The sequence below is a fragment of the Littorina saxatilis genome, linkage group LG3 (genome assembly GCF_037325665.1).
Source record: "Littorina saxatilis isolate snail1 linkage group LG3, US_GU_Lsax_2.0, whole genome shotgun sequence".
Classification (NCBI taxonomy): Eukaryota; Metazoa; Mollusca; class Gastropoda; order Littorinimorpha; family Littorinidae; genus Littorina; species Littorina saxatilis.
In genome coordinates this window covers 2,998,137-3,026,128 of record NC_090247.1, presented here as the reverse complement: position 1 = coordinate 3,026,128, position 27,992 = coordinate 2,998,137, and the positions used below count along the sequence as shown (strand labels likewise).

At 42.0% G+C, this 27,992-nt stretch overlaps 1 protein-coding gene and 1 long non-coding RNA gene across 4 annotated transcripts in view; both read left to right on the top strand.

Annotated features, from left to right (window-relative positions):
- LOC138961396 (uncharacterized) overlaps positions 1–27,992 on the top strand; it is a 31,252-nt gene that overhangs the window by 1,353 nt on the left and 1,907 nt on the right. The window lies entirely within an intron of this gene.
- Positions 4,016–18,051, top strand: LOC138961395 (uncharacterized). 3 transcript variants are annotated; one of them, XM_070333010.1, is made up of 9 exons: positions 4,018–6,406; positions 7,106–7,193; positions 8,703–8,778; positions 9,115–9,310; positions 11,025–11,108; positions 13,725–13,793; positions 14,885–14,953; positions 16,191–16,259; positions 17,510–18,051. In XM_070333010.1, exons 3-9 carry the CDS (start codon positions 8,747–8,749, stop codon positions 17,558–17,560), a joined length of 570 nt encoding a protein of 189 aa, XP_070189111.1. In that variant the 5' UTR covers positions 4,018–6,406; positions 7,106–7,193; positions 8,703–8,746; the 3' UTR covers positions 17,561–18,051. The 3 variants fall into 3 exon arrangements, with proteins under 3 accessions (XP_070189110.1, XP_070189112.1, XP_070189111.1); XM_070333009.1 differs by having other exon boundaries at positions 4,016–7,193; XM_070333011.1 differs by lacking the exon at positions 14,885–14,953 and having other exon boundaries at positions 4,016–7,193.

Below are 27,992 nucleotides of genomic sequence, written 5' to 3'. Positions count from 1 at the left end.
AACTCTTTTTTTGTCAGGACGCCGACTGAATGGAACCGCCTACAAGACTCCGTGGTACATTCAGCAACTGCCAACACATTTACATCAGGTGTTGGCAGGGCCCCACCACCATAGGCGCACCGCCAGGTGTTTTTATCCTGCTTTTAAACACTGCCCAAATTCCAGCAGTTGACACCACCAACCTGGAAGGGCATGCATGTATAGAAAGTTTTTAAACTCCGTCACGCTGCGCTCTCTCGCCCATTGCGACGACAGCCATTATTGGCTACTGCAATGTACTACATCCAGATCCAGATCCAGCTGTTTAATCAGACTAGCTCAGTGCATGAGACTGAAAGCGGGGGCGGCCATTGATATCTCAAGTACTTAATTGGGCATTTTACGATCTTGAGGGAGGACGATGTATCCAGACAAGCTGCTTCAAGTTCAAGTGAATCTGCCCAGGGGACAGTGGTATGAGAAGAATTCAGAACTTGACACATTGGCTCATTACATACTTGACTGTCTTTTGTCGACCTGTTCTGTTACTCACTCAAGTAGGCAGCCGAGATACCCTGCCGGTCACGATTTCATCTTTCGCCTGTGTACATATTTCCCCCTCGACATATACTCAAGACTGAAATGTTGTTTCCTGGTAAAATTAAGAAGTGAAATTATTTAAGGACGAAAAGCATGTCAGTTTCTTGCATGTGAAGAAAATTGGTGGTAAAATTTAATAGATTTCAACCCCAAAATCGAATTCTTCGAAAACGTGTACTGAGTGGTTACGTCCCTTGATTAAGAAAGAAACATTTTAGGATGAATCAAATTTCTAAGTTAAATAAAACAAATTGGTTGGACAAATTTGGCCCCATGAATGTAAGGTACACAAGGTCGCTCATCAGTACTATCGAAGGGTGTTTTTTTGTTCAGTGTAGAGTTTATACTAGATCAACGAGGCCGAGAAGCGAAATATCAACACGGCGAAAGATGAAAACGTCACACCGGGGGAGAGAGCGAGACAAAGAGGAGCTATCGGGTGGAGAATAGGGAGTTGATTCGGGGAGGGGGGTGGATTAAAGATGAACGTATCAAATTGTTATAATTTGTAAGGAGGAGAGAGTGAGACAAAGAGGAGCTATCGGGTGGAGAATGGGGGAGGGGATTCGGGAGGGGGGATTATAATGTGTGTGTGTGTGTGTGTGTGTGTGTGTGTGTGTGTGAGTGTGTGTTTGTGAATTTACCGCAATATGCGGACCAACTAGGACCAAATGGGGTCGTCCGTCGCTATATCGCAGCAATTTGCGGACATCGGCCAAAAAAAGCGACTATTTGCGGACGTCCCCAAATAGGCGGTCTTTGGTCCGCAAATTGCTGCAATATAGTGACGGACGTCCGCAAATTGCTGCACCCCACTAAACATTAATTTGCAAGTTGTCCTCATATTGCTGCGATATATATAGGTGTGGACAACGAGACCTGTTTCACACAAATTCCAGATCCATTGTAATATCCATTTTCAGATCATACACAGATTTTACACATTTGCAGAGCATCTCTGTATTTAGTGCCAACTGCTTCCAGCAATTTTATGTCGTTTTTAAACTGCTGTAAAATATTAACCAGATACATGTATAGCACGTCAAAAGTAAAAGCAGATTTGCGGAGGAAACTTTATGGCTGTTCGATTAGTGCATAGTTTGTAGTTGCTGTCTTATTTTTACCTCCTCATAAAGTGTGTGATACGGGGTAAGGATGAAGTGACTCTTGATTGCATGCAAACACGCTACAAAAATCGTAAAAATGCATTGTTTTGTTCGAGGTTAAAATAGTCGATCGTTGACGAATTGCATCCCTCTTTATGATCTACCAACGTGTTAGATAATCACATAAGTAAACAAGGTGTCGTGAACTGCAACGTGTGTGTACTACATGTACATACATGAACTAGATTGTTTTCTCTTTTTTTGTGTATAATTATTACCACCGTTATTCTCAAAAGAGCCAGTAAAGAACTTTGTTTGTTAGTTTGTTTCTCTGTTTGTTTCTCTGTCTACGGATTAGACTTGTTTCTCTGGTACTCTGGGGTCAATGTGTGTGTGTCCTTGTAAAATAAAGTTCAGTGCAGTTCAGTTCAGCTCGCGGCGAGAATTGCCTAAGAAACACTAATTCCTCGCCACACTCGTCAAATCTAGCGTCTAAGAAACGGAGGACTGGCTGTACAAGAGCAGTACAAAACATTGAAAGGAGGAAGGCCCAACGACTGTGCTCTCTCTGCCTGCTTCTGTGGATTAGGTCAGCACGTTTTTCGCGTGGAATTGCGTTAAGTTACCGCACACACGTAGGCAGTCTCCAGTTGGCAGTTATACGGCAAATAGCAGATCGTTATCATACACACACACATACACACACCACACACACCACACACACACACAACTACGCAAGAGGTGTCTTCTTATTCCTAGCCGAAGGAAAGCAAGTTAGAGTGCACACTGTTCAGTTCACTCCTTGCACGCATATGAAAGCAGCTGTGCGGGTTTGTTGCTCAGGTTTAAGGAGTTTACCATGCAGGTTTCATGCTGTGAGCCTGGGCCTTACATTCTATTCGACGGATGACTGATTGTGTGTAGTTTATTAAAGCTGTGGTCTATTTATGACTTTCCGGGGCTACGAGGTTGAAAAATAGGGACACAATCATGTACAGAATTCTGTTCAGCAAACGCTACCCGAAACCCCACCGATGCGGCGTGTATGACCTTGAGAGCTCCAGTCAACGCTTGAATTTTGCAGGGATAACATCCGGTTTGCTCTCTCAAGACTGATCATATTTTATCTTCAAGAGAGATCAAGGGGAAAAAATAAACGCCCCGGCGAAGATTCGAACTCTCGACCTCGAGACTTCGTGTCTCATGTCCTAACCACTAGGCTACTGCGCCAATTGAGAAAAAGCAGGAAAAACATTGATATGAATTCATGTTATGTTATTCTTGAAGCAGCATGATTTATATCTCTATCCGCCCGTTGTTCAGAAGTGAATACATGTATAACTATTTCTTAGCTGTCTGGTTTCAACTGCACAGAGCTTTGGAGAGATTCCGAATTACTGTTCTTGTCATTTTCTTGCATGTTGTAAATAGAGATATCGCAGCTATTTGCATGGCGCGAATGTCGTGTAGCATGACGGTGTAAACATGTACTGCGATTCCGTAAAACATGTTTGCAAATAAAGGCAAATATTAATGTCAATTTTTACGTTTTTGCAACGCATGAATGGTAATTGAAGCGTAGAATGATATAAAATTATCAATTTTTTTATCTTTGACAACACTGGTGAAGTGGCCTAGCGGTTCAAACATCGGACCCGACATTTCGAGGCCCCGAGGCCTTGAGTTCGAATCCCTGCCAAGTCGTTTATTTTTTCTGCTCGATCCTTCTTGACAAATATGCTCAGCTCTGCGAGAGCAAACCGGATGTTACCACTGTAAAATTCAAGCGTTGACTGAAGCTCTCAAGGTCATACACGCCGTATAGGTGGGGTTTCGGGTAGTGTTTGCTGTACAGAAATCTGTACATGATTTTGTCCCAACTTTTCAACCTCCTAGCCCCGGAAAGTCATAAATACACCACAGCTTTAAAGTATAATACTTGTGAAAGTCCCCCCCCCCCCCCCCCCCCCTCCTTACCATACCTCTTTCAACCGATACCCCCATCCCTTCTCCCGATCGCAACCCCCTCCCCCATCCTAAACTTGTTTGACGAGTTCGGGGTATACTGCATAGGACATTGCTCTAAGAAATAACATCCTGTTTATTTTACTAATTTGAATGGCGATAATGATTTAAGACCCCCCCCCCCCCCCTCCCATGGATGACCTACTTTCCCGTCCTTGCCAGTCGCTCAAGAAGCAGGTAAGGTGTTTCTATAACATAACAGACGACTCTGTGACATTGGTGTCTCGAAACAGGATCGATGGAGGTTTCAGAAATGTTTACTTACTGCAAGTGGAGTGTGCACGTTATAAAGATCCCACGATTGACAAAATTGAATAGGCATAAATAAAAATGTCCACCAAAATACCCGTGTGACTTGGATTAATAGGCCGTGAAAAGCAGGATATGCGCCGAAATGGCTGCGATCTGCTGGCCGATGTGAATGCGTGATGTATTGTGTAAAAAACAAATTCCATCTCACACGGCATAAATAAATCCCTGCGCCTTGAATATGTGCGCGATATAAATTGCATACAAAAAAAATAACAATAAAATAAATAAAAAATCCCTGCGCTTAGAACTGTACCCACGGAATACGCGCGATACGCCTCATATTGATTGATTGATTGAAGTGGAGGATATATGCCCCTAATATGGATGTCTTTAGCTTCACGCTGATAAGTAGCTTGTACTCTTGCGAAGAAGTTTAATATAGTGTTTGGTAGTTTTACTCTCTTTAGCTAGCCTTTAGGCCTAATTGGAGCAAACTAGGTTTGATAGAAATTCATCCAAAAATGAATACAGAACATTCACAACTGGTCCTTATCAAGGGCCCATGTGGACCAGTAAAGAGGCTAATCACAGTTAAAAAAAAAAAAATAAAAAAAAAAGTCGCGTGAGGCGAAAATACAACATTTAGTCAAGTAGCTGTCGAACTCACAGAATGAAACTAAACGCAATGCAACGCAGCAAGACCGTACACTCGTAGCATCGTCAGTCCACCGCTCACGGCAAAGGCAGTGAAATTGACAAGAAGAGCGGGGTAGTAGTTGCGCGAAGAAGGATTGCAGGCTTTTCTGTACCTCTCTTTGTTTTAACTTTCTGAGCGTGTTTTTAATCCAAACATATCATATCTATATGTTTTTGGAATCAGGAACCGACAAGGAATAAGATGAAAGTGTTTTTAAATTGATTTCGACAATTTAATTTTGATAATAATTTTTATATATTTAATTTTCAGAGCTTGATTTTAATCCAAATATAACATATTTTTATGTTTTTGGAATCAGCAAATGATGGAGAATAAGATGAACGTAAAGTTGGATCGTTTTATAATTTTTTTTTTCTTACAATTTTCTGATTTTTAATGACCAAAGTCATATTAATTTTTGAGCCACCAAGCTGAAATGCAAGACCGAAGTCCGGGCTTCGTCGAAGACTACTTGACCAAAATTTCAACCAATTTGGTTGAAAAATGAGAGCGTGACAGTGCCGCCTCAACTTTTACGAAAAGCCGGATATGACGTCATCAAAGACATTTATCAAAAAAATGAAAACCCCGTTCGGGGATATTATACCCAGGAACTCTCATGAAAAATTTCATAAAGATCGGTCCAGTAGTTTGGTCTGAATCGCTCTACACACACACACACGCACAGACAGACAGACACACACACACATACACCACGACCCTCGTTTTGATTCCCCCTCTATGTTAAAACATTTAGTCAAAACTTGACTAAATGTAAAAAGGCTCCTATACTTCAAAATAGCATGATACTTCTTCTACAGCATTCCAGAAATTCTGGTGACGTGTGAGCTCGTTTGCCCATTTGGGTTCCCCATAGTCAGCTTCACTCCGCTTTCGTTGGGTATAGGCACGCTGGGTATTTTCGTGTTTCCATAACCCACCGAACTCCGACATGGATTACAGGATCTGTTCCGTGCGACACTTGGTCTAGTGCTTGCGTGTACACACGAAGGGGGTTAAGTCACTGGCAGGTCTGCACATAAGTTGACATGGGAGATCGGAAAAATCTTCACTCTTAACCCACCAGGCGGCAGCGACCGGGATTCGAACTGACGACCCCCCCGATTAGGAGGCCGACGTCTTACCACGGGCACTGCGCCACTTCGCCCGAATGATACAAATTAGTGAGCAAGTCAGACTGATTAAAAAAAGGCTTCACATTTATCTGTTTCGGTTCGACGAGAACATTATTTGAAGCACAAGAGGACACTAAAGAAACATATCAAAATACAAAGAGAAAATAAAAGAAATGTCCGTCGGTCCGTCCGTCCGTCCTTCTGTGTGTGTGTGTGTGTGTGTGTGTGTGTGTGTGTGTGTATGTGTGAGTGTGTGCATGTGTTTTGACACTTCTGCCGACAAAAGTGACAAAACACACCCGTATACAGCCGACCTGTCTAAAACTGCCGACGTCACCAGAACGTATCGCCGACTTTTTCGGATTCAGGGGAGGGAATTTGTGCCGATGGTGTTAAAAACTTTTGGAGTCACCTAAACTCGATACACATGTGTATAGATGTTTGGGTCCACGGTGGCGCATTTCGCGTTGAAAAACTGTGTGTGTCGGTGTGTGTCAGCGTTCGATTGGAGTTTGCTTCGTTTCAATAGTGTGACGTCACGTCCTCTCTCGGAAAAGATGGCGGACTGCGTTTTTCAATCGATTCGTCCACTCTCATGCACAGTTCTGAAGGTATTTGTGTAGAATTATTTGGTTATTTCTGAATACAGGAGAGCAGTATCATACCCTGACTTATATTTTGACCATGTTTATGCTTTTCTAACCCGGTGTTGTTTAGTATTGTCGGTGCTCCGGGGTTTTCTGCCTGGCTACTGGTACTGGTCTACTCTACGTCTCATGGAAGCCAACGCGGTGCGCGCCACTGGCACTGTTTTCTTGTTTCTAAGATGACTTTCAAAGCTAACTGTTGGAATGATGTTCGCACTCAGAGTATATATACACATAGTAAAACAACATGTGAAACGAAATCAAACAAGTGACCAGGAGAGGCGTTCGCTAAATGCAATATCTTGATGAGGAAAAGAATTGGAATGAACTGAACAACTTTAATATCATTATCATAATGCAATTTGCAAAGTCAGCAAAGTTTCAGAGCGAAAGTATTCTGGATTCATGCTGAGGTCATTCGTGTTAAGGTACACTTCTTAAAGCGTTTCTATTATTGTTGCTGTAGTTGTTATTTTCATTATATATATATCTCCTTGAGGAGGGTCTGATGCTCCCAATAGGCTGTCTGTGAAGGGATACTTATTTCTCTCTCTTCCTCTGCTATTAAGAGATTTTAACAAATCTCGGAAGAAAGTCTCTGCTGACTTTCAATTGTTTCTTTCACAATTTCTGATGTTTTATATATATATATATATGTTTCAGACTGAATCAGTGGCCTAGCTCACGTAGCTGTCAACATGGCGAAGACAGAACTGACAGCAAGGGCATTGTTCGATCATCTGAGAAATAAGTAAGCATCTTCACAAGTTCATGTTTGTTTTTGCTAACTGTAGGTTACTTCTATTTTTGTAAATTGTTTGAATTTAAATCTTGTTCTCTGAATAAAACGCGAAGGCTTGCAAAGCAGAAGTCATGAATCTGTCACTGTCAAATCTGTATAGTTCACTTTAAATATTGAATACACTTAAAGTTAAAGTGACTATGCAGTGTCAATTTATTCAAGACCAAAACAGAACATTTAAAAAAAATCCCTTGTTCACATTTTAAATACTAATGATAACTACAGGGGTGTACCATATCTTTTTGAGACACCAGCCAGACGGGCCTAAAATGCTAGCACTATATGATCACACAAACGATTGCCTCATATGGTATAATTATGTTCTGCCAATTCAGTTAAAAAAACAAATAAGTGGGTCTCCACACTAGAGATACCAGCAGGCATGAGCAAGTTCCAACATTTTCACTCGCCTTGTGGGCTAGTTAATTTTGAAATTCACTCGCCCACAAAAATAAATTACCAAAGAACAAAACGATTCCATTCATTCAAACGTGGTGAAAGGCGAACAAGTCTTTGCAAGCGCCTGTACTTATCGCATCAGCAGTTGAGTGACATGAGCACGCTGGTCTTGCGTTAGCTGGTGCATAGCGTGTCCCCCCTCGGTGTCTTCGACCTTTTTGTTTGAGGTTACCCATTTTTTGGTGTTTTGTTGGTGAGACTTTGATGTTTCGTGTGCACGTATGTTTTCTGGCTTAAATTTGTTCATACCAACAACGAATGGCTTCTTACTCTCTTAGAATAGAAGCGCCATGCATTTCGCAAGCAGTACACATGACGTGTTTTTTCTCCCGACCATAGCTTAGCCAGTCTCTCTGCTAACCAGAGTTAGATTGTGTCCAGTCTGCCTCGAAGGTACGCTTCCTCTGTCCGGAGTCATACTTTTTCAGTCTCTTGGACTCCGTTCCTTCTGGTTTGGCTTTTTTCTTTGGGGGCTGGCAGTCATCCAAGTATTTTACCCCGAAATCCGGTTCTGGTTATTCTGATTGGTTCATGGTCACACAAGAGAATTTCCCGATCAGCTCGAACTGGAGCTCCGAACGGATCACATCCAATATTTTAGCAGTCATAGATGACAATGTGCTTCACAACAGACAATCGTCACTCGGAAAATGATAATACCACAGACCCAAAGTTTTCACTCGCCAAGTGGGCGATCATTATAAGACTTTCTACTCGCCCACACATTTCTGGTGGCAAGTGGGCGACCGATATTGCTCATGCCTGATTACCAGTCACGGGCGGGTATTGAGGTACAACCATGTAACTATTTAAAGCAGTTGAACATTGTTTGTAGCCCATGATTGCTCTGAATGTCATACTGTTTGTCATTTTGTTTGCTTCTGTAATTTTCAAAATATCAGACAACAATTACGGGCTGAGTATTTATTTTCTAGATGCTGAGGATATATTTTCCGCTACAGTGACATGTAATAGCATTGTTTCTATTTCTATTCTCAGGGGTGTGATCAACAGGGACAAGGCAGCTGCTCAGGTCGAGTCTGATGACCCAAATGAGGAAAGAGTACCTGGAATGGTATGTTACATTTTGCATACAGGAAGAAAGCTTTCTCCCACTACCAGTGTCGCCCACACATGCATTCGGCTCAGGGTGTGTGGGCGACACTGGTAGTGGGAGAAAGCTTTCTCCATGAAGCTTTCCTAATCAAAAACAGTAAAAGACAATAAAATTGCAACCATTATGTGAACTGAAAAGGGGGTTTCCGACAACTGAGAACAGAACTTCTTTTGCCATTTGTAAGGTTAATGACAACTTTATCATGCATGTTTACAACAGTTCAGTTGCTGTTTTCAATTGTTTCATGTGTTGTTTGTGGATTGTTTATTTCAATTTTGGCACCATTGTGTTCAGGAAACTCTGTTCTGATGTTTTGGCTGACTTCATGGGTCACGACGTACGAATACACAGGGAATTCTATCGCCTCCCACAACAGACGTACCAGGTTGCAAAGGTCTCCAAGTTGCTGCTGGCACTGGAAAAGGGTGATCTCTCAACCATTCGTGGGAAGACACTGGATGACACGACATCACAGTTTCCGCTGACGACGGTAAGAGTCAAATTCAACTACATACATACACAATGGAACGCCCCTTTTAAGATCCCCCAATATAAGACTCGCTCCCTTTTAAGATTTTCGCTTCATAACCTCTGTAAATTCACCTCCATTTTAAGACTCCCTCTTTTTTAAGATCTGCTTTTCTCCGATATTTGGAGGTCGTAAAAAGGGGGTTCAACTGTATTCAGTAATTTATCATAATTAACATGTAAAACAAATTTCATTGGTGTATGTGCAGTGACAATCCCATATTTCAGGGAATAATCAGAAAGGTGCAGTACATGCCTGTTTTTTGATAACTATTTTTGTGTAGATAAAACGTAAGGTAACACTATTTTAACAAGTGCGACGAAGCTCAGACTGGGACTTAAAGGCACAGTAAGCCTCCCGTAAACCATCACAGATACTGTCGGGCTTTCACACAGTACAAACACCCTTCCATTTGAACGCTCACCGAACGGGAACATCTTAGGTGCCCTACGTAAAGAGCGAGCAATTTTCAAAGAATTTATTTTTGCATGGTTTATCTTACCCCTGAGCCATCGTTCGTTTGTTTGTTTGCTTTACGCTCAGTCCACCGCGAAGGGTTATATCAGGGCGGTGCTGCTTTGATATTTTACGTGCGCCACACAGAAGTCGCAGCACAGGCTTCATGTCTCACCCAGTCACATTATTCTGACACCGGACCAACCAGTCCTAGCACTAACCCCATAATGCCAGACGCCAGGCGGAGCAGCCACTAGATTGCCAATTTTAAAGCCGGGATTCGAACCCACGACCTCCTGCTCACTGGGCGGACGCCTTACCACTAGGCCACCGTGTTGCGGTTGAGCCATCGTGAACCCCTGTGATCCAGTTGCCTTTTTTTACAATGTAGTCGTCAGTTTGTAATTTGAATGCCACTCGCTGTAAGCTTATCTGCAATTGCACGTTATTATGTACCTCTGAATCTGTACGAAACAAATGGCTGTGATTCACAAGAACTCTAGCGATGGCTTTTGACTGATCAGAGGAACTGGCGATAGGCATAAACCGTCGTCTGCTACGAGAACCACGACCTTTGCGTGACCCTGCTTCCGGGCTTTTCTTTTTTCAAACTTTTAAAACTTCGAATTGTACTGATCTTGTCTTGATGAAAAAAGAATTCTTTTATTATTTAAGAATGTTTGTGTAATAAGCTGTCAATTTATCATTTTGATTTTAAAAGTTAGGGCAAGTGCCAAAATGAGGCGTCCGATTGTCAAAGAATAATTTGAAAATTGCTCGCACCTAGGATGTTCCTGTTCGGTGAGCGTTCAAATGGAAGGGTGTTTGTACTGTGTGTAAAAGCCTGACGGTATCTTTGATGGTTTACGAGAGGCTTACTGTGCCTTTAAACTAGTTACAGGATTGAGCTTTTGATTCTAAATGTATCATTCATACTGTGTCAAATTATACAGTGGCATCAAGACAAGAGGAAGAACAGAGTTTCCTGAACACAATAGTGCCAAAATCAAAATAAACAATCCGGAAAAAAATCATGAAGCAATTGAAAACAGCAATGTTGTAAACATGCACGATACAGTTGACATTGACCTCACAATTGGTAAAACAAAGAAGTTCTGTTCTAAGTTGTCGAAACCATTATCTTTTCAGTTCACATAATGATTGTGATTTCATTGTCTTTTATATTATATCACTGTCAGATTGTATGTGTATGTCACAGTTCTGGATGATGAAGACGACGATGATAATGATGAAGATGGCGCCCCAACCAATCAGGCAACATCATTCAAGCAACAAGAGTCTGGTATGTTCCTTTCTCACAGTAAAGTACATGTAATGCACAGGTTATGATGACCATTTGCTTGCTTTATGACAGTCGATAAGAATGTGTTGTCTTAACTGATGTGAGAGAGAATAAATGTATATGTAAGCTATAAATGAAATTTAAGTTGAGGAGTTTAGTTACAGGTCCCAAGACCGAACCCACTTTATTTTGAGTCCACTGGCCTAGTCCACCTTTCTTGTCATGATAGATTCACTATCAAGGGTCAAGGCCACTTCTCAAAAGGGACGCTACAACACTGACAAGTTTTCATCGAAGGGGAGATTCGACTTGGTTCGAAGGAATAAGTACTGAATTTGATGTTTTTATGTGGTCAAGTAAAACCTCGTAAGGTTTAGGGGTGACTGACACAATTTTTTCGGGAAAAACTGTGGTTGATCAGTGTAGTTAGCGTTGAGCATAACTCCAGGTCTTCGTCCGAAAACAATCAATGGCTAGATCAGCGGAATCTGGGTCACCCTGCAAGTGTGGATATCATGGTGTACGGTCATTCGTTTGTGTGAAGACTTAGCGAGTTCGCTGAGAGGGATGGTCTAGTGGATAATCACTTTGGATTTCAGCAATGCATGTGCAAGGTGTCCAGGAAGGGGGTCGGAAGCTGGAAGATAACAAATCTTTGTGACTATGTGAGGCTGCCGACCATATGATCAGTCACTCGACTGTGTTGTTGATTTTGTTGAGGGCGGTCGGTCATAGACTCGGGGCATGTGTGTGTGCTATGGAGTCACAGACTGTGTGTGTGCTGATGACATGAGACCAGGTATTAGCGATACGAAATTTCAGGGCGGTCGGTCATAGACTCAGAGCATGTGTGTGTGCTATGGAGTCACAGCCGGTGTGTGTGCTGATGACAGGAGACCAGGTATTAGCGATACGAAATTTCAGGGCGGTCGGTCATAGACTCAGAGCATGTGTGTGTGCTATGGAGTCACAGCCGGTGTGTGTGCTGATAACATGAGACCAGGTATTAGCGATACGAAATTTCAGGGCGGTCGGTCATAGACTCAGAGCATGTGTGTGTGCTATGGAGTCACAGCCGGTGTGTGTGCTGATGACATGAGACCAGGTATTAGCGATAAAAAATTTCAGGGCGGTCGGTCATAGACTCAGAGCATGTGTGTGTGCTATGAAGTCAGTCAGCCCGGTGTGTGTGCTGATGACATGAGACCAGGTATAGCGATAAGAAATTTCAGGGCGGTTGGTCATAGATTCAGAGCATGTGTGTGTGCTATGACATGAGACCAGGTATTAGCGATAAGAAATTTCAGGGCGGTTGGTCATAGATTCAGAGCATGTGTGTGTGCTATGAAGTCACAGCCGGTGTGTGTGCTGATGACATGAGACCAGGTATAGCGATAAGAAATTTCATGGCGGTTGGTCATAGACTCAGAGCATGTGTGTGTGCTATGGAGTCACAGCCGGTGTGTGTGCTGATGACATGTCACATGAGACCAGGTATAGCGATAAGAAATTTCAGGGCGGTTGGTCATAGATTCAGAGCATATGTGTGTGCTATGGAGTCGCAACCGGTGTGTGTGCTGATGACATGAGACCAGGTATTAGCGATAAGAAATTTCAGGGCGGTTGGTCATAGACTCAGAGCATGTGTGTGTGCTATGGAGTCACAGCCGGGTGTGTGCTGATGACATGTAGCAGCTGTAAGAAATTTCAGTGCGGTCAGTCATGGATGGTAGACTAAGACCATGTGTGGTTGCTTATGACTAGTAGAGTTAATGGAGACAAATCTACCAATAAATTACATCTGACATTGACTATTACAGGGAGAAAGCAGTTGGCGGCGGTGCAAGATTTTTGGATTTGGTGAACATTTTTAATTCTGTGTTGTTGTTTTTTTTGCGATGTTACAAGCATTGGTTTTTGGTCATCCCATTTGCAGACGTTTGCGGGAATGCATTGAGTCGGGATGCGATCCTCGCATGCGTCCTGATTTCAAACTTGATAGCCAAATGTACGTTAACATTGTTGGCAGGGGAGGCTTACGCGTCCAGCAATTGGTTGGGAAAAAATGGCGCCGGATCCAACTACTTACGACAGATGTTTCGCACTAGACCTGACATTGTGATCTTACAACTTGGGGGAAATGATTTCAGGTTTTCAGAACCTATGGATGCTGAGGAGTTTGCCTTGTGGCGCCGGATCCAACTACTTACGACAGATGTTTCGCACTAGACCTGACGTTGTGATCTTACAACTTTGGGGGAATGATTGCAGGTTTTGAAAAACTGGATGCTGAGGAGAAACCTTTCAAGAACTTTGATTGTTTTATACAAGCTTTTAACAACAACATTGTTTGGAACTGTTCAAAATGCACAACTCAAAAAGGAACACTCCCTCTCGTGTGAACAGATTGGGTCACATACATGTGTCCGAGATGAGACCATCCCCCAACATGGTCACATACCCACAATGAAGACGCCTGGCTGCTCTTTCTGTACTGCAGGCATTTTTTTATGAATTAATATTGTAAACGGATGTGCTCATTTGTTAAATTAATTCATCAAAAATTCCAGCATCAAGCAGTCACAGTGACAAAACTAATTTTTTTTCTTTGTTCAGGATCTGGCGCTTGTGCTGCAAGGTGTGCACGTGATGGGGATTCTGATAATCAACATGCTTCTCATAAAGGTAAGGACCTGTGTAGGTTTTGAAACTCAGTGTACATAGCTGTCTTGTGGTTGAATGCAGAATGTTTGAGTGGTCATCGAAACGTTACTTATGTATAAATGTCTTGTGTTTGAATGCAGAATGTTTGAGAGGTCATCGAGACCTTACGTATGTATAAATGTCTTGTGGTTGTATGCAGAATGTTTGAGAGGTCATCGAAACGTTACTTATGTATAAATGTCTTGTGTTTGAATGTAAACACTTGTGTGTTGTCACCAGAAATGTTAATACATGGGGTGAACAGAGCGTGGGTGGTCAGCAGAAAGTTACACATGTGGTCATCAGAAAGTTACACATGTGGTCATCAGAGAGGTTTTGCAAATGTGTTGTGAAACAGAAAGTCTTCAGAAATATGTGTGTCCTGTGTTTGAATGTAAGAAACGTGTGTTGGACCTCGGATGTGTTCCTGCTTTTTCAAGGGATAAGACCCTCCCCCAACATGGTTGCATGCCAAACATGAACAGCCCAGGTGCTCTCTATGCATGCGCACTGAAGGAAGTTTTGAGAAATGAAGGGTGCAAAGTGACAGCAACAAATGAATTCATCAAAAAATCCAGTTCCATACAGCAAGCAGTCGGTGTGTTGATGTTTGGAATGTGACTAAGTTGAGGGATGGTCTTTTCCAATGTAAAACCATGAACATAAGTGAGACTTTGTCCCCATCTATTCACACGGGAAGGAGGGTGCATTTAATGAAGCTGCAGTTCTTAAACATTGCACTCTGCTGGGGACTGATAATATCCAGAAAGTATGATGGTAATGACTGACCTTCTTTACATATCAAGGTCACAAAAGGGTTGACTTCAAAATGTAAAATTGTTAATTTCTGTAACTTTTTTTTTTTAACCTAGAGGCTTTAAACTTCAAATACTAACTGGCACAGTGACCAATAGCATACTGCCACCCGATTGCATTGGACAGACGGGGGTGAGGGCACAACAAACACAGTGACCAAAAACAGACTGCCACCTGACTGCATTGTATATGGTAGGGGTGGGAGGCAACAGACACAGTGACAAAACTAATTTTATTTCTTTGTATTCTTTGTTCAGGATCTGGCGCTTGTGCTGCAAGGTGTGCACGTGATGGGGATTCTGATAATCAACATGCTTCTCATAAAGGTAAGGACCTGTGTAGGTTTTAAAACTCAGTGTACATTGCTGTCTTGTGGTTGAATGCAGAATGTTTGAGAGGTCATCGAAACGTTACGTATGTATAAATGTCTTGTGTTTGAATGCAGAATGTTTGAGAGGTCATCGAAACGTTACGTATGTATAAATGTCTTGTGGTTGAATGCAGAATGTTTGAGAGGTCATCGAAACGTTACGTATGTATAAATGTCTTGTGTTTGAATGTAAACACTTGTGTGTTGTCACCAGAAATGTTAATACATGGGGTGAACAGAGCGTGGGTGGTCAGCAGAAAGTTACACATGTGGTCAGCAGAAAGTTACACATGTGGTCATCAGAAAGTTACACATGTGGTCATCAGAGAGGTTTTGCAAATGTGTTGTGAAACAGAAAGTCTTCAGAAATATGTGTGTCCTGTGTTTGAATGTAAGAAACGTGTGTTGGACCTCGGATGTGTTCCTGCTTTTTCAAGGGATAAGACCCTCCCCCAACATGTGTGTGTTTGTTTAACGCCCAGCCGACCACGAAGGGCCATATCAGCTCCCCCAACATGGTTGCATGCCAAACATAAACAGCCCAGCTAGGTGCTCTCTATGCACTGAAGGAAGTTTTGAGAAATGAAGGTTGCAAAGTGACAGCAACAAATGAATTCATCAAAAAATCCAGTTCCATACAGCAAGCAGTCGGGGTGTTGATGTTTGGAATGTGACTATGTTGAGGGATGGTCTTTTCCAATGTAAAAGCATGAACATAAGTGAGACTTTTCTCCCCATCTATTCACACGGGAAGGAGGGTGCATTTAATGAAGCTGCAGTTCTTAAACATTGCCCTCCGCTGGGGACTGATGATAACCACAAAATATGATCGTAATGGCTGACCTTTTTATATCAAACTTCAAATTCACAGCGGGATTTACTTCAAAATGTAAAATTGATAATTTTTTACCTTTTTTTTTTTTTTACCTAGAGGCTTTAAACTTCAAATACTAACTGGCACAGTGACCAATAGCAGACTGCTACCCGATTGCATTGGACAGACGGGGGTGAGGGCACAACAAACACAGTGACCAGGGGGGGGGGGGGAGGGGAAGGGGGAGTGGGGGGGCACAACAGACAGTTACCAACTGAAGACTAGCTGCCACCTGACTGCATTGTATATGGGAGGAGGGGTGGGGGGGCAACAGACACAGTGACAAAACTAATTTTATTTCTTTGTATTCTTTGTTCAGGATCTGGCGCTTGTGCTGCAAGGTGTGCACGTGATGGGGATTCTGATACTCAACATGCTTCTCATAAAGGTAAGGACCTGTGTAGGTTTTAAAACTCGGTGTACATTGCTGTCTTGTGGTTGTATGCAGAATGTTTGAGAGGTCATCGAAACGTTACGTATCTATAAATGTCTTGTGTTTGAAGGTAAACACTTGTGTGTTGACCGGCACGGTTGGCCTAGTGGTAAGGCGTCCGCCCCGTGATCGGGAGGTCGTGGGTTCAAACCCCGGCCGGGTCATACCTAAGACTTTAAAATTGGCAATCTAGTGGCTGCTCCGCCTGGCGTCTGGCATTATGGGGTTAGTGCTAGGACTGGTTGGTCCGGTGTCAGAATAATGTGACTGGGTGAGACATGAAGCCTGTGCTGCGACTTCTGTCTTGTGTGTGGCGCACGTTATATGTCAAAGCAGCACCGCCCTGATATGGCCCTTCGTGGTCGGCTGGGCGTTAAGCAAACAAACAAACTTGTGTGTTGTCACCAGAAATGTTAATACATGGTGTGTGGAGAGTGTGGGTGGTCAGCAGAAAGTTACACATGTGGTCATCAGAAAGTTACACATGTGGTCATCAGAGAGGTTTTGCGAATGTGTTGAGAAACAGAAAGTCTTCAGAAATATGTGTGTCCTGTGTTTGAATGTAAGAAACGTGTGTTGGACCTCGGATGTGTTCCTGCTTTTTCAAGGGATAAGACCATCCCCCAACATGGTTGCATGCCAAACATGAACAGCCCAGGTGCTCTCTATGCACTGAAGGAAGTTTTGATAAATGAAGGTTGCAAAGTGACAGCAACAAATGAATTCATCAAAAAGTCAAGTTCCATACAGCAAGCAGTCGGGGTGTTGATGTTTGGAATGTGACTAAGTTGAGGGATGGTCTTTTCCCATGTAAAATCGTGAACATAAGTGAGACTTTGTCCCCATCTATTCACACGGGAAGGAGGGTGCATTTAATGAAGCTACAGTTCTTAAACATTGCCCTCCGCTGGGGACTGATGATGACCACAAAATATGATGGAAATGGCTGACCTTTTTATATTAGACTTCAAATTCACAGCGGGATTTACTTCAAAATGTAAAATTGATAATTTCTTCAACAGTTTTTACCTAGAGGCTTGAAACTTCAAATACTTATGGTTTGGTGTCTGTCGGAACTGACACTTGTCTGGTTGAACCATGTCAAATTTCAAGGTGACATTGGGGTAAAATTTAAGCTTACAAAATTGCAAAACTTTATAGTTATACATATCTTGTCCACTGACCATTTGCTCCTTGTTTTTCAGGGACTGTGGCCAGAAAAAAGACGAAGATGTCACAAACTAAAACTTCCATGACAAGACTTGGGCTACAAGTGCTTATCAAACAGGAAACTCAACTGGGATAAGTTAACTGAGAACCAGGAAGACATCAAAACAAGCATCATTTGATTTTGTTACGAATGAAGTCCTTTATGTTTTTCCATGTGCGTTTTGCCAGTTTCGGCTCTTTACCTTGAACATCTTCTATGCAGCTCTTTCCTGGCAGTTTGCTGTTTAACAGAAATGTGGAAAAATGATGGTCCACTGCTTTTTTCTCTTCAGACAACCACTGTCGAAGCTTTTCTTTCATCAATTTTAACTGCGGATAGAGAAAGTGTCTGTCCCTTTCTAATTTTACTTTTGTTGTTGTTAGCAATCGTGTAAGAATTTTGTTTTTGAATTAAGTTCAAGTTAGCGTGAATTTACCTTGCTATTATTTGAATGCATGTCATTACAAATAACATCAGGCTCACATTGACACAAAACTCTCTCTCTCTCTCTCTCTCTCTCTCTCTCTCTCTCTCTCTCTCGCTCCTCTCTCTCTCTCTCTCTCTCTCTCTCTCTCTCTCTCTCTCTCTCTCTCTCTCTCTCTCTCTCTCTCTCTCTCTCTCTCTCTCTCTCTCTCTCTCTCTCTCTCTCTCTCTCTCTCTCTCTCTCTCTCGTTGTCCGTGTGTCCGAGCATTTCAATCACAAAGTGCCAATCCACTCCCTTGCACCACCCCCCCACCCCCTACGCGCGAAAAAAGATGAACTACTCTGAGATTGTCTTTTTTTGTTGTTGTCTAAGATTGTGTAATTTTTTGTCAACTTTCAATCTCGGTAACAACTTGTGTGTTAAATTCATTCAGTGTGATTGTCATAGTAGTGCCAGTTTGTGACCTCTGCAGACATTGTCTTTAAGGTTAACCATATCAGAATACGATTAACCATCTGATTGAATCTTTTTTATCTCCAACTTTATGTTTTTAGACTGTCAGAATGTTATGGCTATATTCTGCTGTGTTGTCTGCTTACAGTTACACACACACACACTAATTTACTTTCATAATCACTCATGCCTGTGGATTTATGCTTGATTATTGAATCTGTTCTCGTTGTGTGATGGTTTTTGAGTCACTTGAGAAAAAGTGACTCTATGTAATCGGTCAGTGTTAGTCTGTCCGGCCGGCCGGCCGTAGACACCACCTTAACGTTGGACTTTTCTCGGAAACTATCAAAGCGATCGGGCTCATATTTTGTTTAGTCGTGACCTCCAATGACCTCTACACTTTAACGATGGTTTCGTTGACCTTTGACCTTTTTCAAGGTCACAGGTCAGCGTCAAAGGAAAAATTAGACATTTTATATCTTTGACAAAGTTCATCGGATGTTATTGAAACTTTGTAGGATTATTCTTTACATCAAAGTATTTACATCTGTAGCCTTTTACGAACGTTATCAGAAAAACAAGGGAGATAACTAGCCTTTTCTGTTCGGCAACACACAACTTAACGTTGAGCTTTTCTCGGAAACTATAAAAGTGACCGGGCTCAAATTTTATGTGAACGTGACTCATTGTGTTGTGAATAGCAATTTCTTCCTGTCCATCTGATGCCTCATATAATATTCAGAACTGCGAAAGTGACTCGATCGAGCGTTTGCTCTTCTTGTTTAAAAGTTACTGCTGTCATGAAAAGTGTGCCTGTGAACTTGATTTTGGGGAGATTCTACAGTTATTCACTGTTGTTGTCAGACATTATGACCAGAACACTTTTCTGGTCAAATTTTGCTTATGGCTGTTCAAAACTTGTTAAATTCAATGTTTTGAAATGTGACGAGGTTGAAGTGGCTTGGATTTTCTTTGTTGTGTTTGTGGTCTTTTCATTTTTGTAATACTTGATTTTTGTCTGAAAGGATGGGATTTTTGTGGGCATGTTATATGTTGGTATACATACGTCTGGTACCTATATTTCCATGCTTGTGTTACTGCAGCAGATTTTTACATTTGTGAGTGTAAATGGACTGTATGACCTGTCAAGATATCTTAATCTATGGAACCATTGGTTTGAGCTTGTTCATCCTTATATGAAGGTCTGATTAGCCTTTGCTTATTGATATTAATAATAGATGTTTGGAAATAACTCCTTCGGGTTTGTTGGTGTTGTGGACGGGTTACCCTTTCTTGCAAAAGCTCTGACAAACAAAGGATTGACCAATCACGAGCGAGTGGGCTGTCAGAAACCGGTGGAACGAAACAGGTGTTGCCGACAGACCACCAACTAGTGACTGGTCAATCCTTTGTTTGTCAGAGCTTTTGCACGAAAAGGTCACTCTCCCACAACCCATACAAACCCGACAAAGCACACAAGTCAGACAGAAGGTGTTGCATTTTTGGTAGCATTTAAAGAGGATGGATGCTCCTCCACCCACATGAAAACCTGAACATATTTGTGATTATGTGAGGGCATGTGACAGTCATCTTGAGAAATAATTAATCTTTTGGTTAACCAACTTAACTGCAGATGTATGTCCCTTTCTACTTTTATTTTGGTTTTTATTGTTGCTGGCCATTGTCTGCGATGCCGTTAAGGCATATATATGATAGTCGCCTTAAGAAATAATGTATCTTTTGTTTCACCAATTTTAACTGCAGATAGAGAAAGTGACTGTCCCTTTCTAATTTTATTTTTAATGTTGTTAGCAGTCGTGCAAGAATGTTGTGTTACTGTAGCAGTTGTAAGATTTGTGTGTGTAAATGGACTGTATGACCTGCCATGATAATCTATGGAACCATTGGTTTAAGATTGTATATGTCTTTTGTTTCACCAATCTATCTGCAGATGCTTTGTTCCTTTCTACTTTTACTTTGGTTATTATAGTTGCTGGCCATTCTCTGTGGTGCCGTTTTTTAAGGCATTTGATAATCGCATTGAAAAATAATGTATCTTTCATTTCATCAATTTAGTGTCTGTCCCTTTCTAACCCCCCGCGGGTTAGGGGGAAGAATTTACCCGATGCTCCCCAGCATGTCGTAAGAGGCGACTAACGGATTCTGTTTCTCCTTTTACCCTTGTTAAGTGTTTCTTGTATAGAATATAGTCAATGTTTGGCTCCCATGGGGTCGCCTTCACGCGGCGGGAGTGTTTCCACAGAGCTACCCCACCCCTTTACTTCTCTTCTTTTGTCTTATTTCTGCCTTACCAGTCCTTTTACCTATATTTCCTTCGAAGAAAACTCTCCCTACTATTCCCTGCAGTTTTCCAATTCTTTTCTTGTTGTCTTATTTCTACCTGACTGGATCCATCACCTTTATTTCACTTACCAAAAGTCTTCTTTTCCACATCCTTATTTCTCTGCCCCCCGCATGTCGTAAGAGGCGACTAACGGATTCTGTTTCTCCTTTTACCCTTGTTGAGTGGTTCTTGTATAGAATATAGTCAATGTTTGTAAAGATTTTAGTCAAGCAGTATGTAAGAAATGTTTAGTCCTTTGTACTGGAAACTTGCATTCTCCCAGTAAGGTCATATATTGTACTACGTTGCAAGCCCCTGGAGCAATTTTTTGATTAGTGCTTTTGTGAACAAGAAACACTTAACAAGTGGCTCTATCCCATCTCCCCCCTTTCCCCCATCCCATCTCCCCCCTTTCCCTCGTCGCGATATAACCTTCGTGGTTGAAAACGACGTAAAACACCAAATAAAGAAAGAAAGTCAATGTTTGTAAAGATTTTAGTCAAGCAGTATGTAAGAAATGTTAAGTCCTTTGTACTGGAAACTTGCATTCTCCCAGTAAGGTCATATATTGTACTACGTTGCAAGCCCCTGGAGCAATTTTTGATTAGTGCTTTTGTGAACAAGAAACAATTAACAAGTGGCTCTATCCCATCTTCCCCCTTTCCCCGTCGCGATATAACCTTGAACGATTGAAAACGACCAAATAAAGAAAGAAAAGAAAGAAAAAAGTCCCTTTCTAATGTTATGTGTAGTTATTTCTGTTGTTAATATTCGTGCAAGAACTTTGTTTCTATTTTTTAATAAAGTTTAAGTTAGCGTGAATTGAATTTACCTTGCTTTCTGTTGAATGCATGTCATTACAAACTCTCTCTCTCTCTCTCTCTCTCTCTCTCTCTCTCTCTCTCTCTCTCTCTCTCTCTCTCTCTCTCTCTCTCTCTCTCTCTCTCTCTCTCTCTCTCTCTCTCTCTCTCTCTCTCTCTCTCTCTCTCTTGAACAGAAGCACATTGAAAGTATCTCGATTAAAGTGCTGGCAGATAAAAGCAATCTCCCGGGTGCATGTGCATATCAAGAGAAACAGACACAAAATAAATAACCCCAAAACGCAAACTTAGTAGTTTTCGAGTGTGCCTCTTCAAACAAAACGAAAGAAAAAGAACAAGTCTTAACATGGTTTTTGGTGTAAGAACACTGTATATCAGAAAACATGGCATAAACAAGCATCACAATGCATGCACCATCTCAGATTTGCTATGCACACGAAAGGCAACGAATTATTAGGATAAGATATTCAGGGAGATTCAAGTCAGGTTTGTTAAGGTAAAAGAAACGGGAATTAAGGCATTTTAATGTGAACCGGTGTAGGTTTCAAAACTCCGTGCACATTGTTGAATGCAGAATGTTTGAGTGGTCAGCAAAACGTTACGTATGTATGTCTTGTGTTTGAATGTAATACACGTGTGGGAGTGGTCAGCAGAAAGTTACACATGTGGTCATCAGAGAGGCTTTGCAATTCTGGCGGGAAATGAAAGTCTTCAGAAATATGTATGTCTTGTGTTTGAATGTAAAAAACGTGCATGTGGTCACCAGATCGTTTTACACATGTGGTCAGCAGAATCTGTGTGGTCACCAGAACGTTTTACACATGTGGTCAGCATAGTGTACCTACAGTTTTATTTTGGTTTTTTTAAGTTACCGAAATTTCCAACACATAATTAGGTTAATTAATGATAGAGAAGTGCAATGATGGTTTTCTTTTTCATCTAGCATTACAAATAAAAGAGTCACCAGAATGGAGGTGAAAAGTTTGCGTCTCCAGATCAACCAAAACACAAGGATGTGTGTGTGTGTGTGTGTGTGTGTGTGTGTCTGTGTGTGCCTCTCTCTCTCTTTCTCTCTCTCTTTCTCTCTGTCTGTAGGGGCGGGGATATAGCTCAGTTGGTAGCGCGCTGGATTTGTATTCAGTTGGCCGCTGTCAGCGTGAGTTGGATCCCAGGTTCGGCGGAAATTTATTTCAGAGTCAACTTTGTGTGCAGACTCTCTTCGGTGTTCGAACTCCTCCCCCCCCCCCCCCCTCGTGTACACTACATTGGGTGTGCACGTTAAAGATCCCACGATTGACAAAAGGGTCTTTCCTGGCAAAATTGCTGAGGCACAGTTAATTGTCTACCTATACCCGTGTGACTTGGAATAATAGGCCGTGAAAGGTAAATATGCGCCGAAATGGCTGCAATTACTGGCCGTATAAAATTTCATCTCACACGGCATCTCTGCAGAGCGCCTAGAACTGTACCCACGGAATATGCGCGATATTGATTGATTGATTGATTGTCTGTCCGTATCTCTCTCTCTCTCTCTTTCTCTCTCTCTCTCTCTCTCTCTCTCTCTCTCTCTCTCTCTCTTTCTTTCTCTCTCTCTCTCTCTCTCTCTCTCTCTCCCTCTCTCTCTCTCTCTCTCTCTCTCTCTCTCTCTCTCTCTCTCTCTCTCTCTCTCTCTCTCTCTCTCTCTCTCTCTCTTCCTCTCTGTACATACTTAGCAAGAGATTGCCGGCGAAGGATAGGCCTACCCGAAGTTGTCACTCGATCAGCGCTTTTTCAAGAGGCAATTGTTAAAGCAAGCTTTGTCATGAAAGACTGATGGAAAGGGCTTTCAAGTCCATGAGGAGAGAGCAGCAGACACAAAAATTGCATTCGGACTTGTAAAGGATCCTACTTCATAGGTCACACATCATTACGTCCGGCTGAGTTGGCCACCGTCGTCAGCTGGATAGTTTATTTTATTCTACATACGTGAGAGAGACACTCGTAAGATAATAATTGTTAAAATCACACGTGTGTATATCATGCAAATGAGGTCATATCAAACAAGTCTGGCAGGGATCTGTTTTCCACTGCTTATGATGCCAGAGTCATCGAGACGAACGTCATTATAGAAAAAAAATTGCGCTCGCTAATTGCCCTCGATGAATTTTTAGAACTAACACGTCACGCCACACTTTCAGAGTGACGTTTCTTTACTTTGACGTAATATATTGCACGAGGCTTTAGAAGAGATCGAGGTTCCAAAACAAGCGTCTTCAATATAGCTGCCTCGACTGCAGGAAATTTTCAGTAAAATACACGTAAGTACAGTGTGTAGGATAAACAGAATACTACATGGCTTGCTGTGTCGTACCAGATTTACACTCGTTGCTTTTTCAAATAATGAACAGCTCGCTTTCGCTCGCAGTTCAATATTTTAAAAAACAACTCGTGTGAATTTGGTACAACACAGCAAGAGTATTCTCTATGTCTCTGTGTTCCCGTCAAACCAACTGAGCTACTCCCGTTTGTTCTTTTGAACAAAGGTGGTCAATTAATATTCAGAATTCATTCTTATCATACTGACATAATACAGTTCACTTTTGTTTTAATTTGCCAAGTTGTACCTGTAACACATTTTCGGAAATGTTATGTCATAATGATAAGCGCACCAGCACATTGTGTGTAAAAAATGTTAGTGTCTCGGATGTTTAGTTTTTTGTCCATTTGAACTTGTTTAAGTTATTAACAAGTCGCGTAAGGCGAAATTACTACATTTAGTCAAGCTGTGGAACTCACAGAATGAAATTGAACGTAGTCGGCCGCTAGTGAAAAAAGGCAGTGAAAGTGACGAGCCTGTTTGGCGCGGTAGCGGTTGCGCTGTGCTTCATAGCACGCTTTACTGTACCTCTCTTCGTTTTTAACTTTCTGAGCGTGTTTTTAATCCAAACATATCATATCTATATGTTTTTGGAATCAGGAACCGACAAGGAACAAGATGAAAGTGTTTTTAAATTGATTTCGAAAATTTTATTTTGATCATAATTTTATTGTTTTTTAATTTCCGAGCTTTTTTTTAATCCAAATATAACATATTTATATGTTTTTGGAATCAGAAAATGATGGAGAATAACATGAACGTACATTTGGATCGTTTTATAAAAAACATTTTTTTTTTACAATTTTCAGATTTTTAATGACCAAAGTCATTAATTAATTTGTAAGACACCAAGCTGAAATGCAATACCGAAGTCCGGCCTTCGTCGAAAATTGCTTGGCCAAAATTTCAATCAATTTTATTGAAAAATGAGGGTGTGACAATGCCGCCTCAACTTTTACAAAAAGCCGGATATGACGTCATCAAAGACATTTATCCAAAAAATGAAAAAACATCTGGGGATATCATACCTAGGAACTCTCATGTCAAATTTCATAAAGATCGGTCCAGTAGTTTACTCTGAATCGCTCTACACACACACACACACAGACACACACACACACACACACACTCACACACACACACACACACACACGCACGCACGCACGCACACACACACACACACACACACACACACACACTCACACACACAGACACACACACACACACATACACCATGACCGTCGTCTCGATTCCCCCTCTATGTTAAAACATTTAGTCAAAACTTGACTAAATGTAAAAATGAACGACAGAACACAGCAACTGACGTAGATTTGGATCGTGGGTGGCACTCGAACTTCCCAGTAGTAGTATAGTAAGGGGGATCTCATGCCTTTTTGAGGACGCCATCTTGAGGACGCATCTTGAGGACGCAATCTTAAAACGTCTTGAAACATCTTACGTTTTGAGACAATGTCTTGGAACGTCTTGGAACGTTTTACATCTTCGTCTTTGTTCACATCTTTGTCTTAACACCATCTTGAAACGTCTTACGTCTTGAGACCATGTCTTAGAACATCTTGAAACGTCTTGAAACGTCTTACGTTCAAATCTTCGTCTTGACGCCATCTTGAAACGTCTTACGTCTCCATCTTTGTTTAAATCTTCGTCTTGAAACGTCTAACGTCTTGAGGTTTGTTTAAATGTTCGTCTTGACACCATCTTGAAACGTCTTACGTCACCATCTTCGTCTTATAACATCTTACAGTCTAATGTTTGTCTTGACGCCATCTTAAAACGTCTTACGTCTCCATCTCTGTCTTGACGCCATTTTGAAACGTCTTACGTCTTTATCTTTGTACAGATTGCGCAATCTTTCCCACTAGCTCTCATTTTCTTTGTTTTTAAAATTATTTATTTCGTTGTCGAGGGTATAAAATAAGGAAGTGTATGTCGACTTACAGCAATGTATCCACGATGGAAACACCCTTTTACCTGTGTCTTGACGCCATCTTGAAACGTCTTACGTTTCCATCTTGAACCATCCCTTAACCTGTGTCTTACGTCTCCATCTTCGTATACCATTTTGTTGTTGTCATTATCAATGTACACAGTTGTGTCTTTCCACTGACCACACCATACACTCAGAGGATAGCTGGTGGTGGTGGTGGTGGGAGGGTGCGGGGTCGATTGCATCTGACGATCAGTACACAAGGTGTTCTACATATGACAGGTCGGCATAAACTGGTCATCACACCATGATGCAAGACTTATTGTTGAATAAGAAGTTCCAACTGATTGTGCATACACCAACAACTTTAGTGGCACACGCTGATGACAGATTTAAAGCTCTAAGCCTAGGAGATAATGAATGAGGTGGGGGACAGCAAAACGAAATAAACCACACATGGAAAGAGTGGAAGGTTGCTGGGGTCGATTGCATCAGGCTATACGGGTACATAGGGTATCAAACTTGTGACAGTTCGGGGTGCAAGCTGTAATTATCAAATACTCACAGAGATCAAACGTTCAGAGAGAGAGAGAGAGAGAGAGAGAGAGAGAGAGAGAGAGAGAGAGAGAGAGAGTGAGTGAGTGTGAGAGAGAAAGAGAGAGAGAAAGAGAGTGAGAGAGAGAGAGTGAGTGTGAGAGAGAGAGAGAGAGAAAGAGAGAGAGAGAGAGTGAGTGTGAGAGAGAGAGAGAAAGAGAGAGAGAGAGAGAGAGAGAAAGAGAGAGAGAGAGTGAGTGTGAGAGAGAGAGAGAGAAAGAGAGAGAGAGAGAGAGAGTGAGTGTGAGAGAGAGAGTGAAAGAGAGATTGTGAGAGAGAGTGAGAGAGAGAGGGAGAGAGAGAGAGAGAGAGAGAGAGAGAGAGAGAGAGAGAGAGTTGACAGTGGATTATTACTTTACAGGCCGTTGGCCCCTGGAAAGGGGTAATATAATTATGCAGTGACAACTTTACCTAAAGCTTGCAGCGTGGAAAAACACCATGCATAATATGGTGTAATGAATAAGACCGATACATAGCTGCATTCTGCTCCTGTTATAGCACACGGCGGGTACAACGTGTCCCCAATGTGCAGCAGAGCCGAGCGACACAAGGGTCCGGGTATGATTGTACCTGTCACCATGGCCTGCAGTGTTGTGTAGAATTCTTTTCTCTGGGCCTCAGTGTACCTGTCATCATGGCCTGCCTTTAATGACAGCCAGTGTTGTGTAGAATTCTTTTCTCTGGGCCTCAGTGTATCTGTCATCATGGCCTGCCTTTAATGACAGCCAGTGTTGTGTAGAATTCTTTTCTCTGGGCCTCAGTGTATCTGTCATCATGGCCTGCCTTTTATGACAGCCAGTGTTGTGTAGAATTCTTTGTTCTAAGCCTCAGTGTATCTGTCATCATAGATTACCTTTTCGCCCACCAGTGTTGTGCAGACTTGTTTACTCTGAGCGCCAGCCTACCTGTCCTACCCCTGTTGTTATTCACCCCCCCCCCCCCCCACACACACACACATACATACACACACCTTGGATTATCTCTTTTATAAACAGAGAGATTGCGAGAGACAGAGATAGATAGACAGACAGACAGAGACAGTCAGTCAGCGAGACATTGAGGCAGACAGTGAAACAGACAGGGGGGGGGGGGGGGGGGGGGAGATCGAGAGAGACAAAGACAGAGACGGTTGGGTAGTTATTTTTGTTTAACGTCCCTTTAACCGTTATGGCGATACTGGACTGGGACAGAGGCAGACAGACAGACAGATAGAGAGAGACCCAGAGAGAGAGAGAGAGACCCAGTTTCTGTTCTGCGTAAATGTTTCAGTTTTTAAAACCATACATAATTTGATTTCTGCCGAGTAAGGTCCTCGGCTGAGTTCATCGCGATCTGGATGTGCAGTTACATGAGACGAACAAGAGTCCGGGTAAGCTTGCTCCTTTCAAAAAGGCAAGCCTGTTTTCACGGCCTGTGTTTGCTTCGAACGTCAGCGTACTCGTGATTATAGCAAGTCAGTCGTAACTCAATTAACCCCGTACAGAAATGTGAAAGACAGCAGCTTTTGTCCGCGACGTAAACGTATCAACTTACGCTC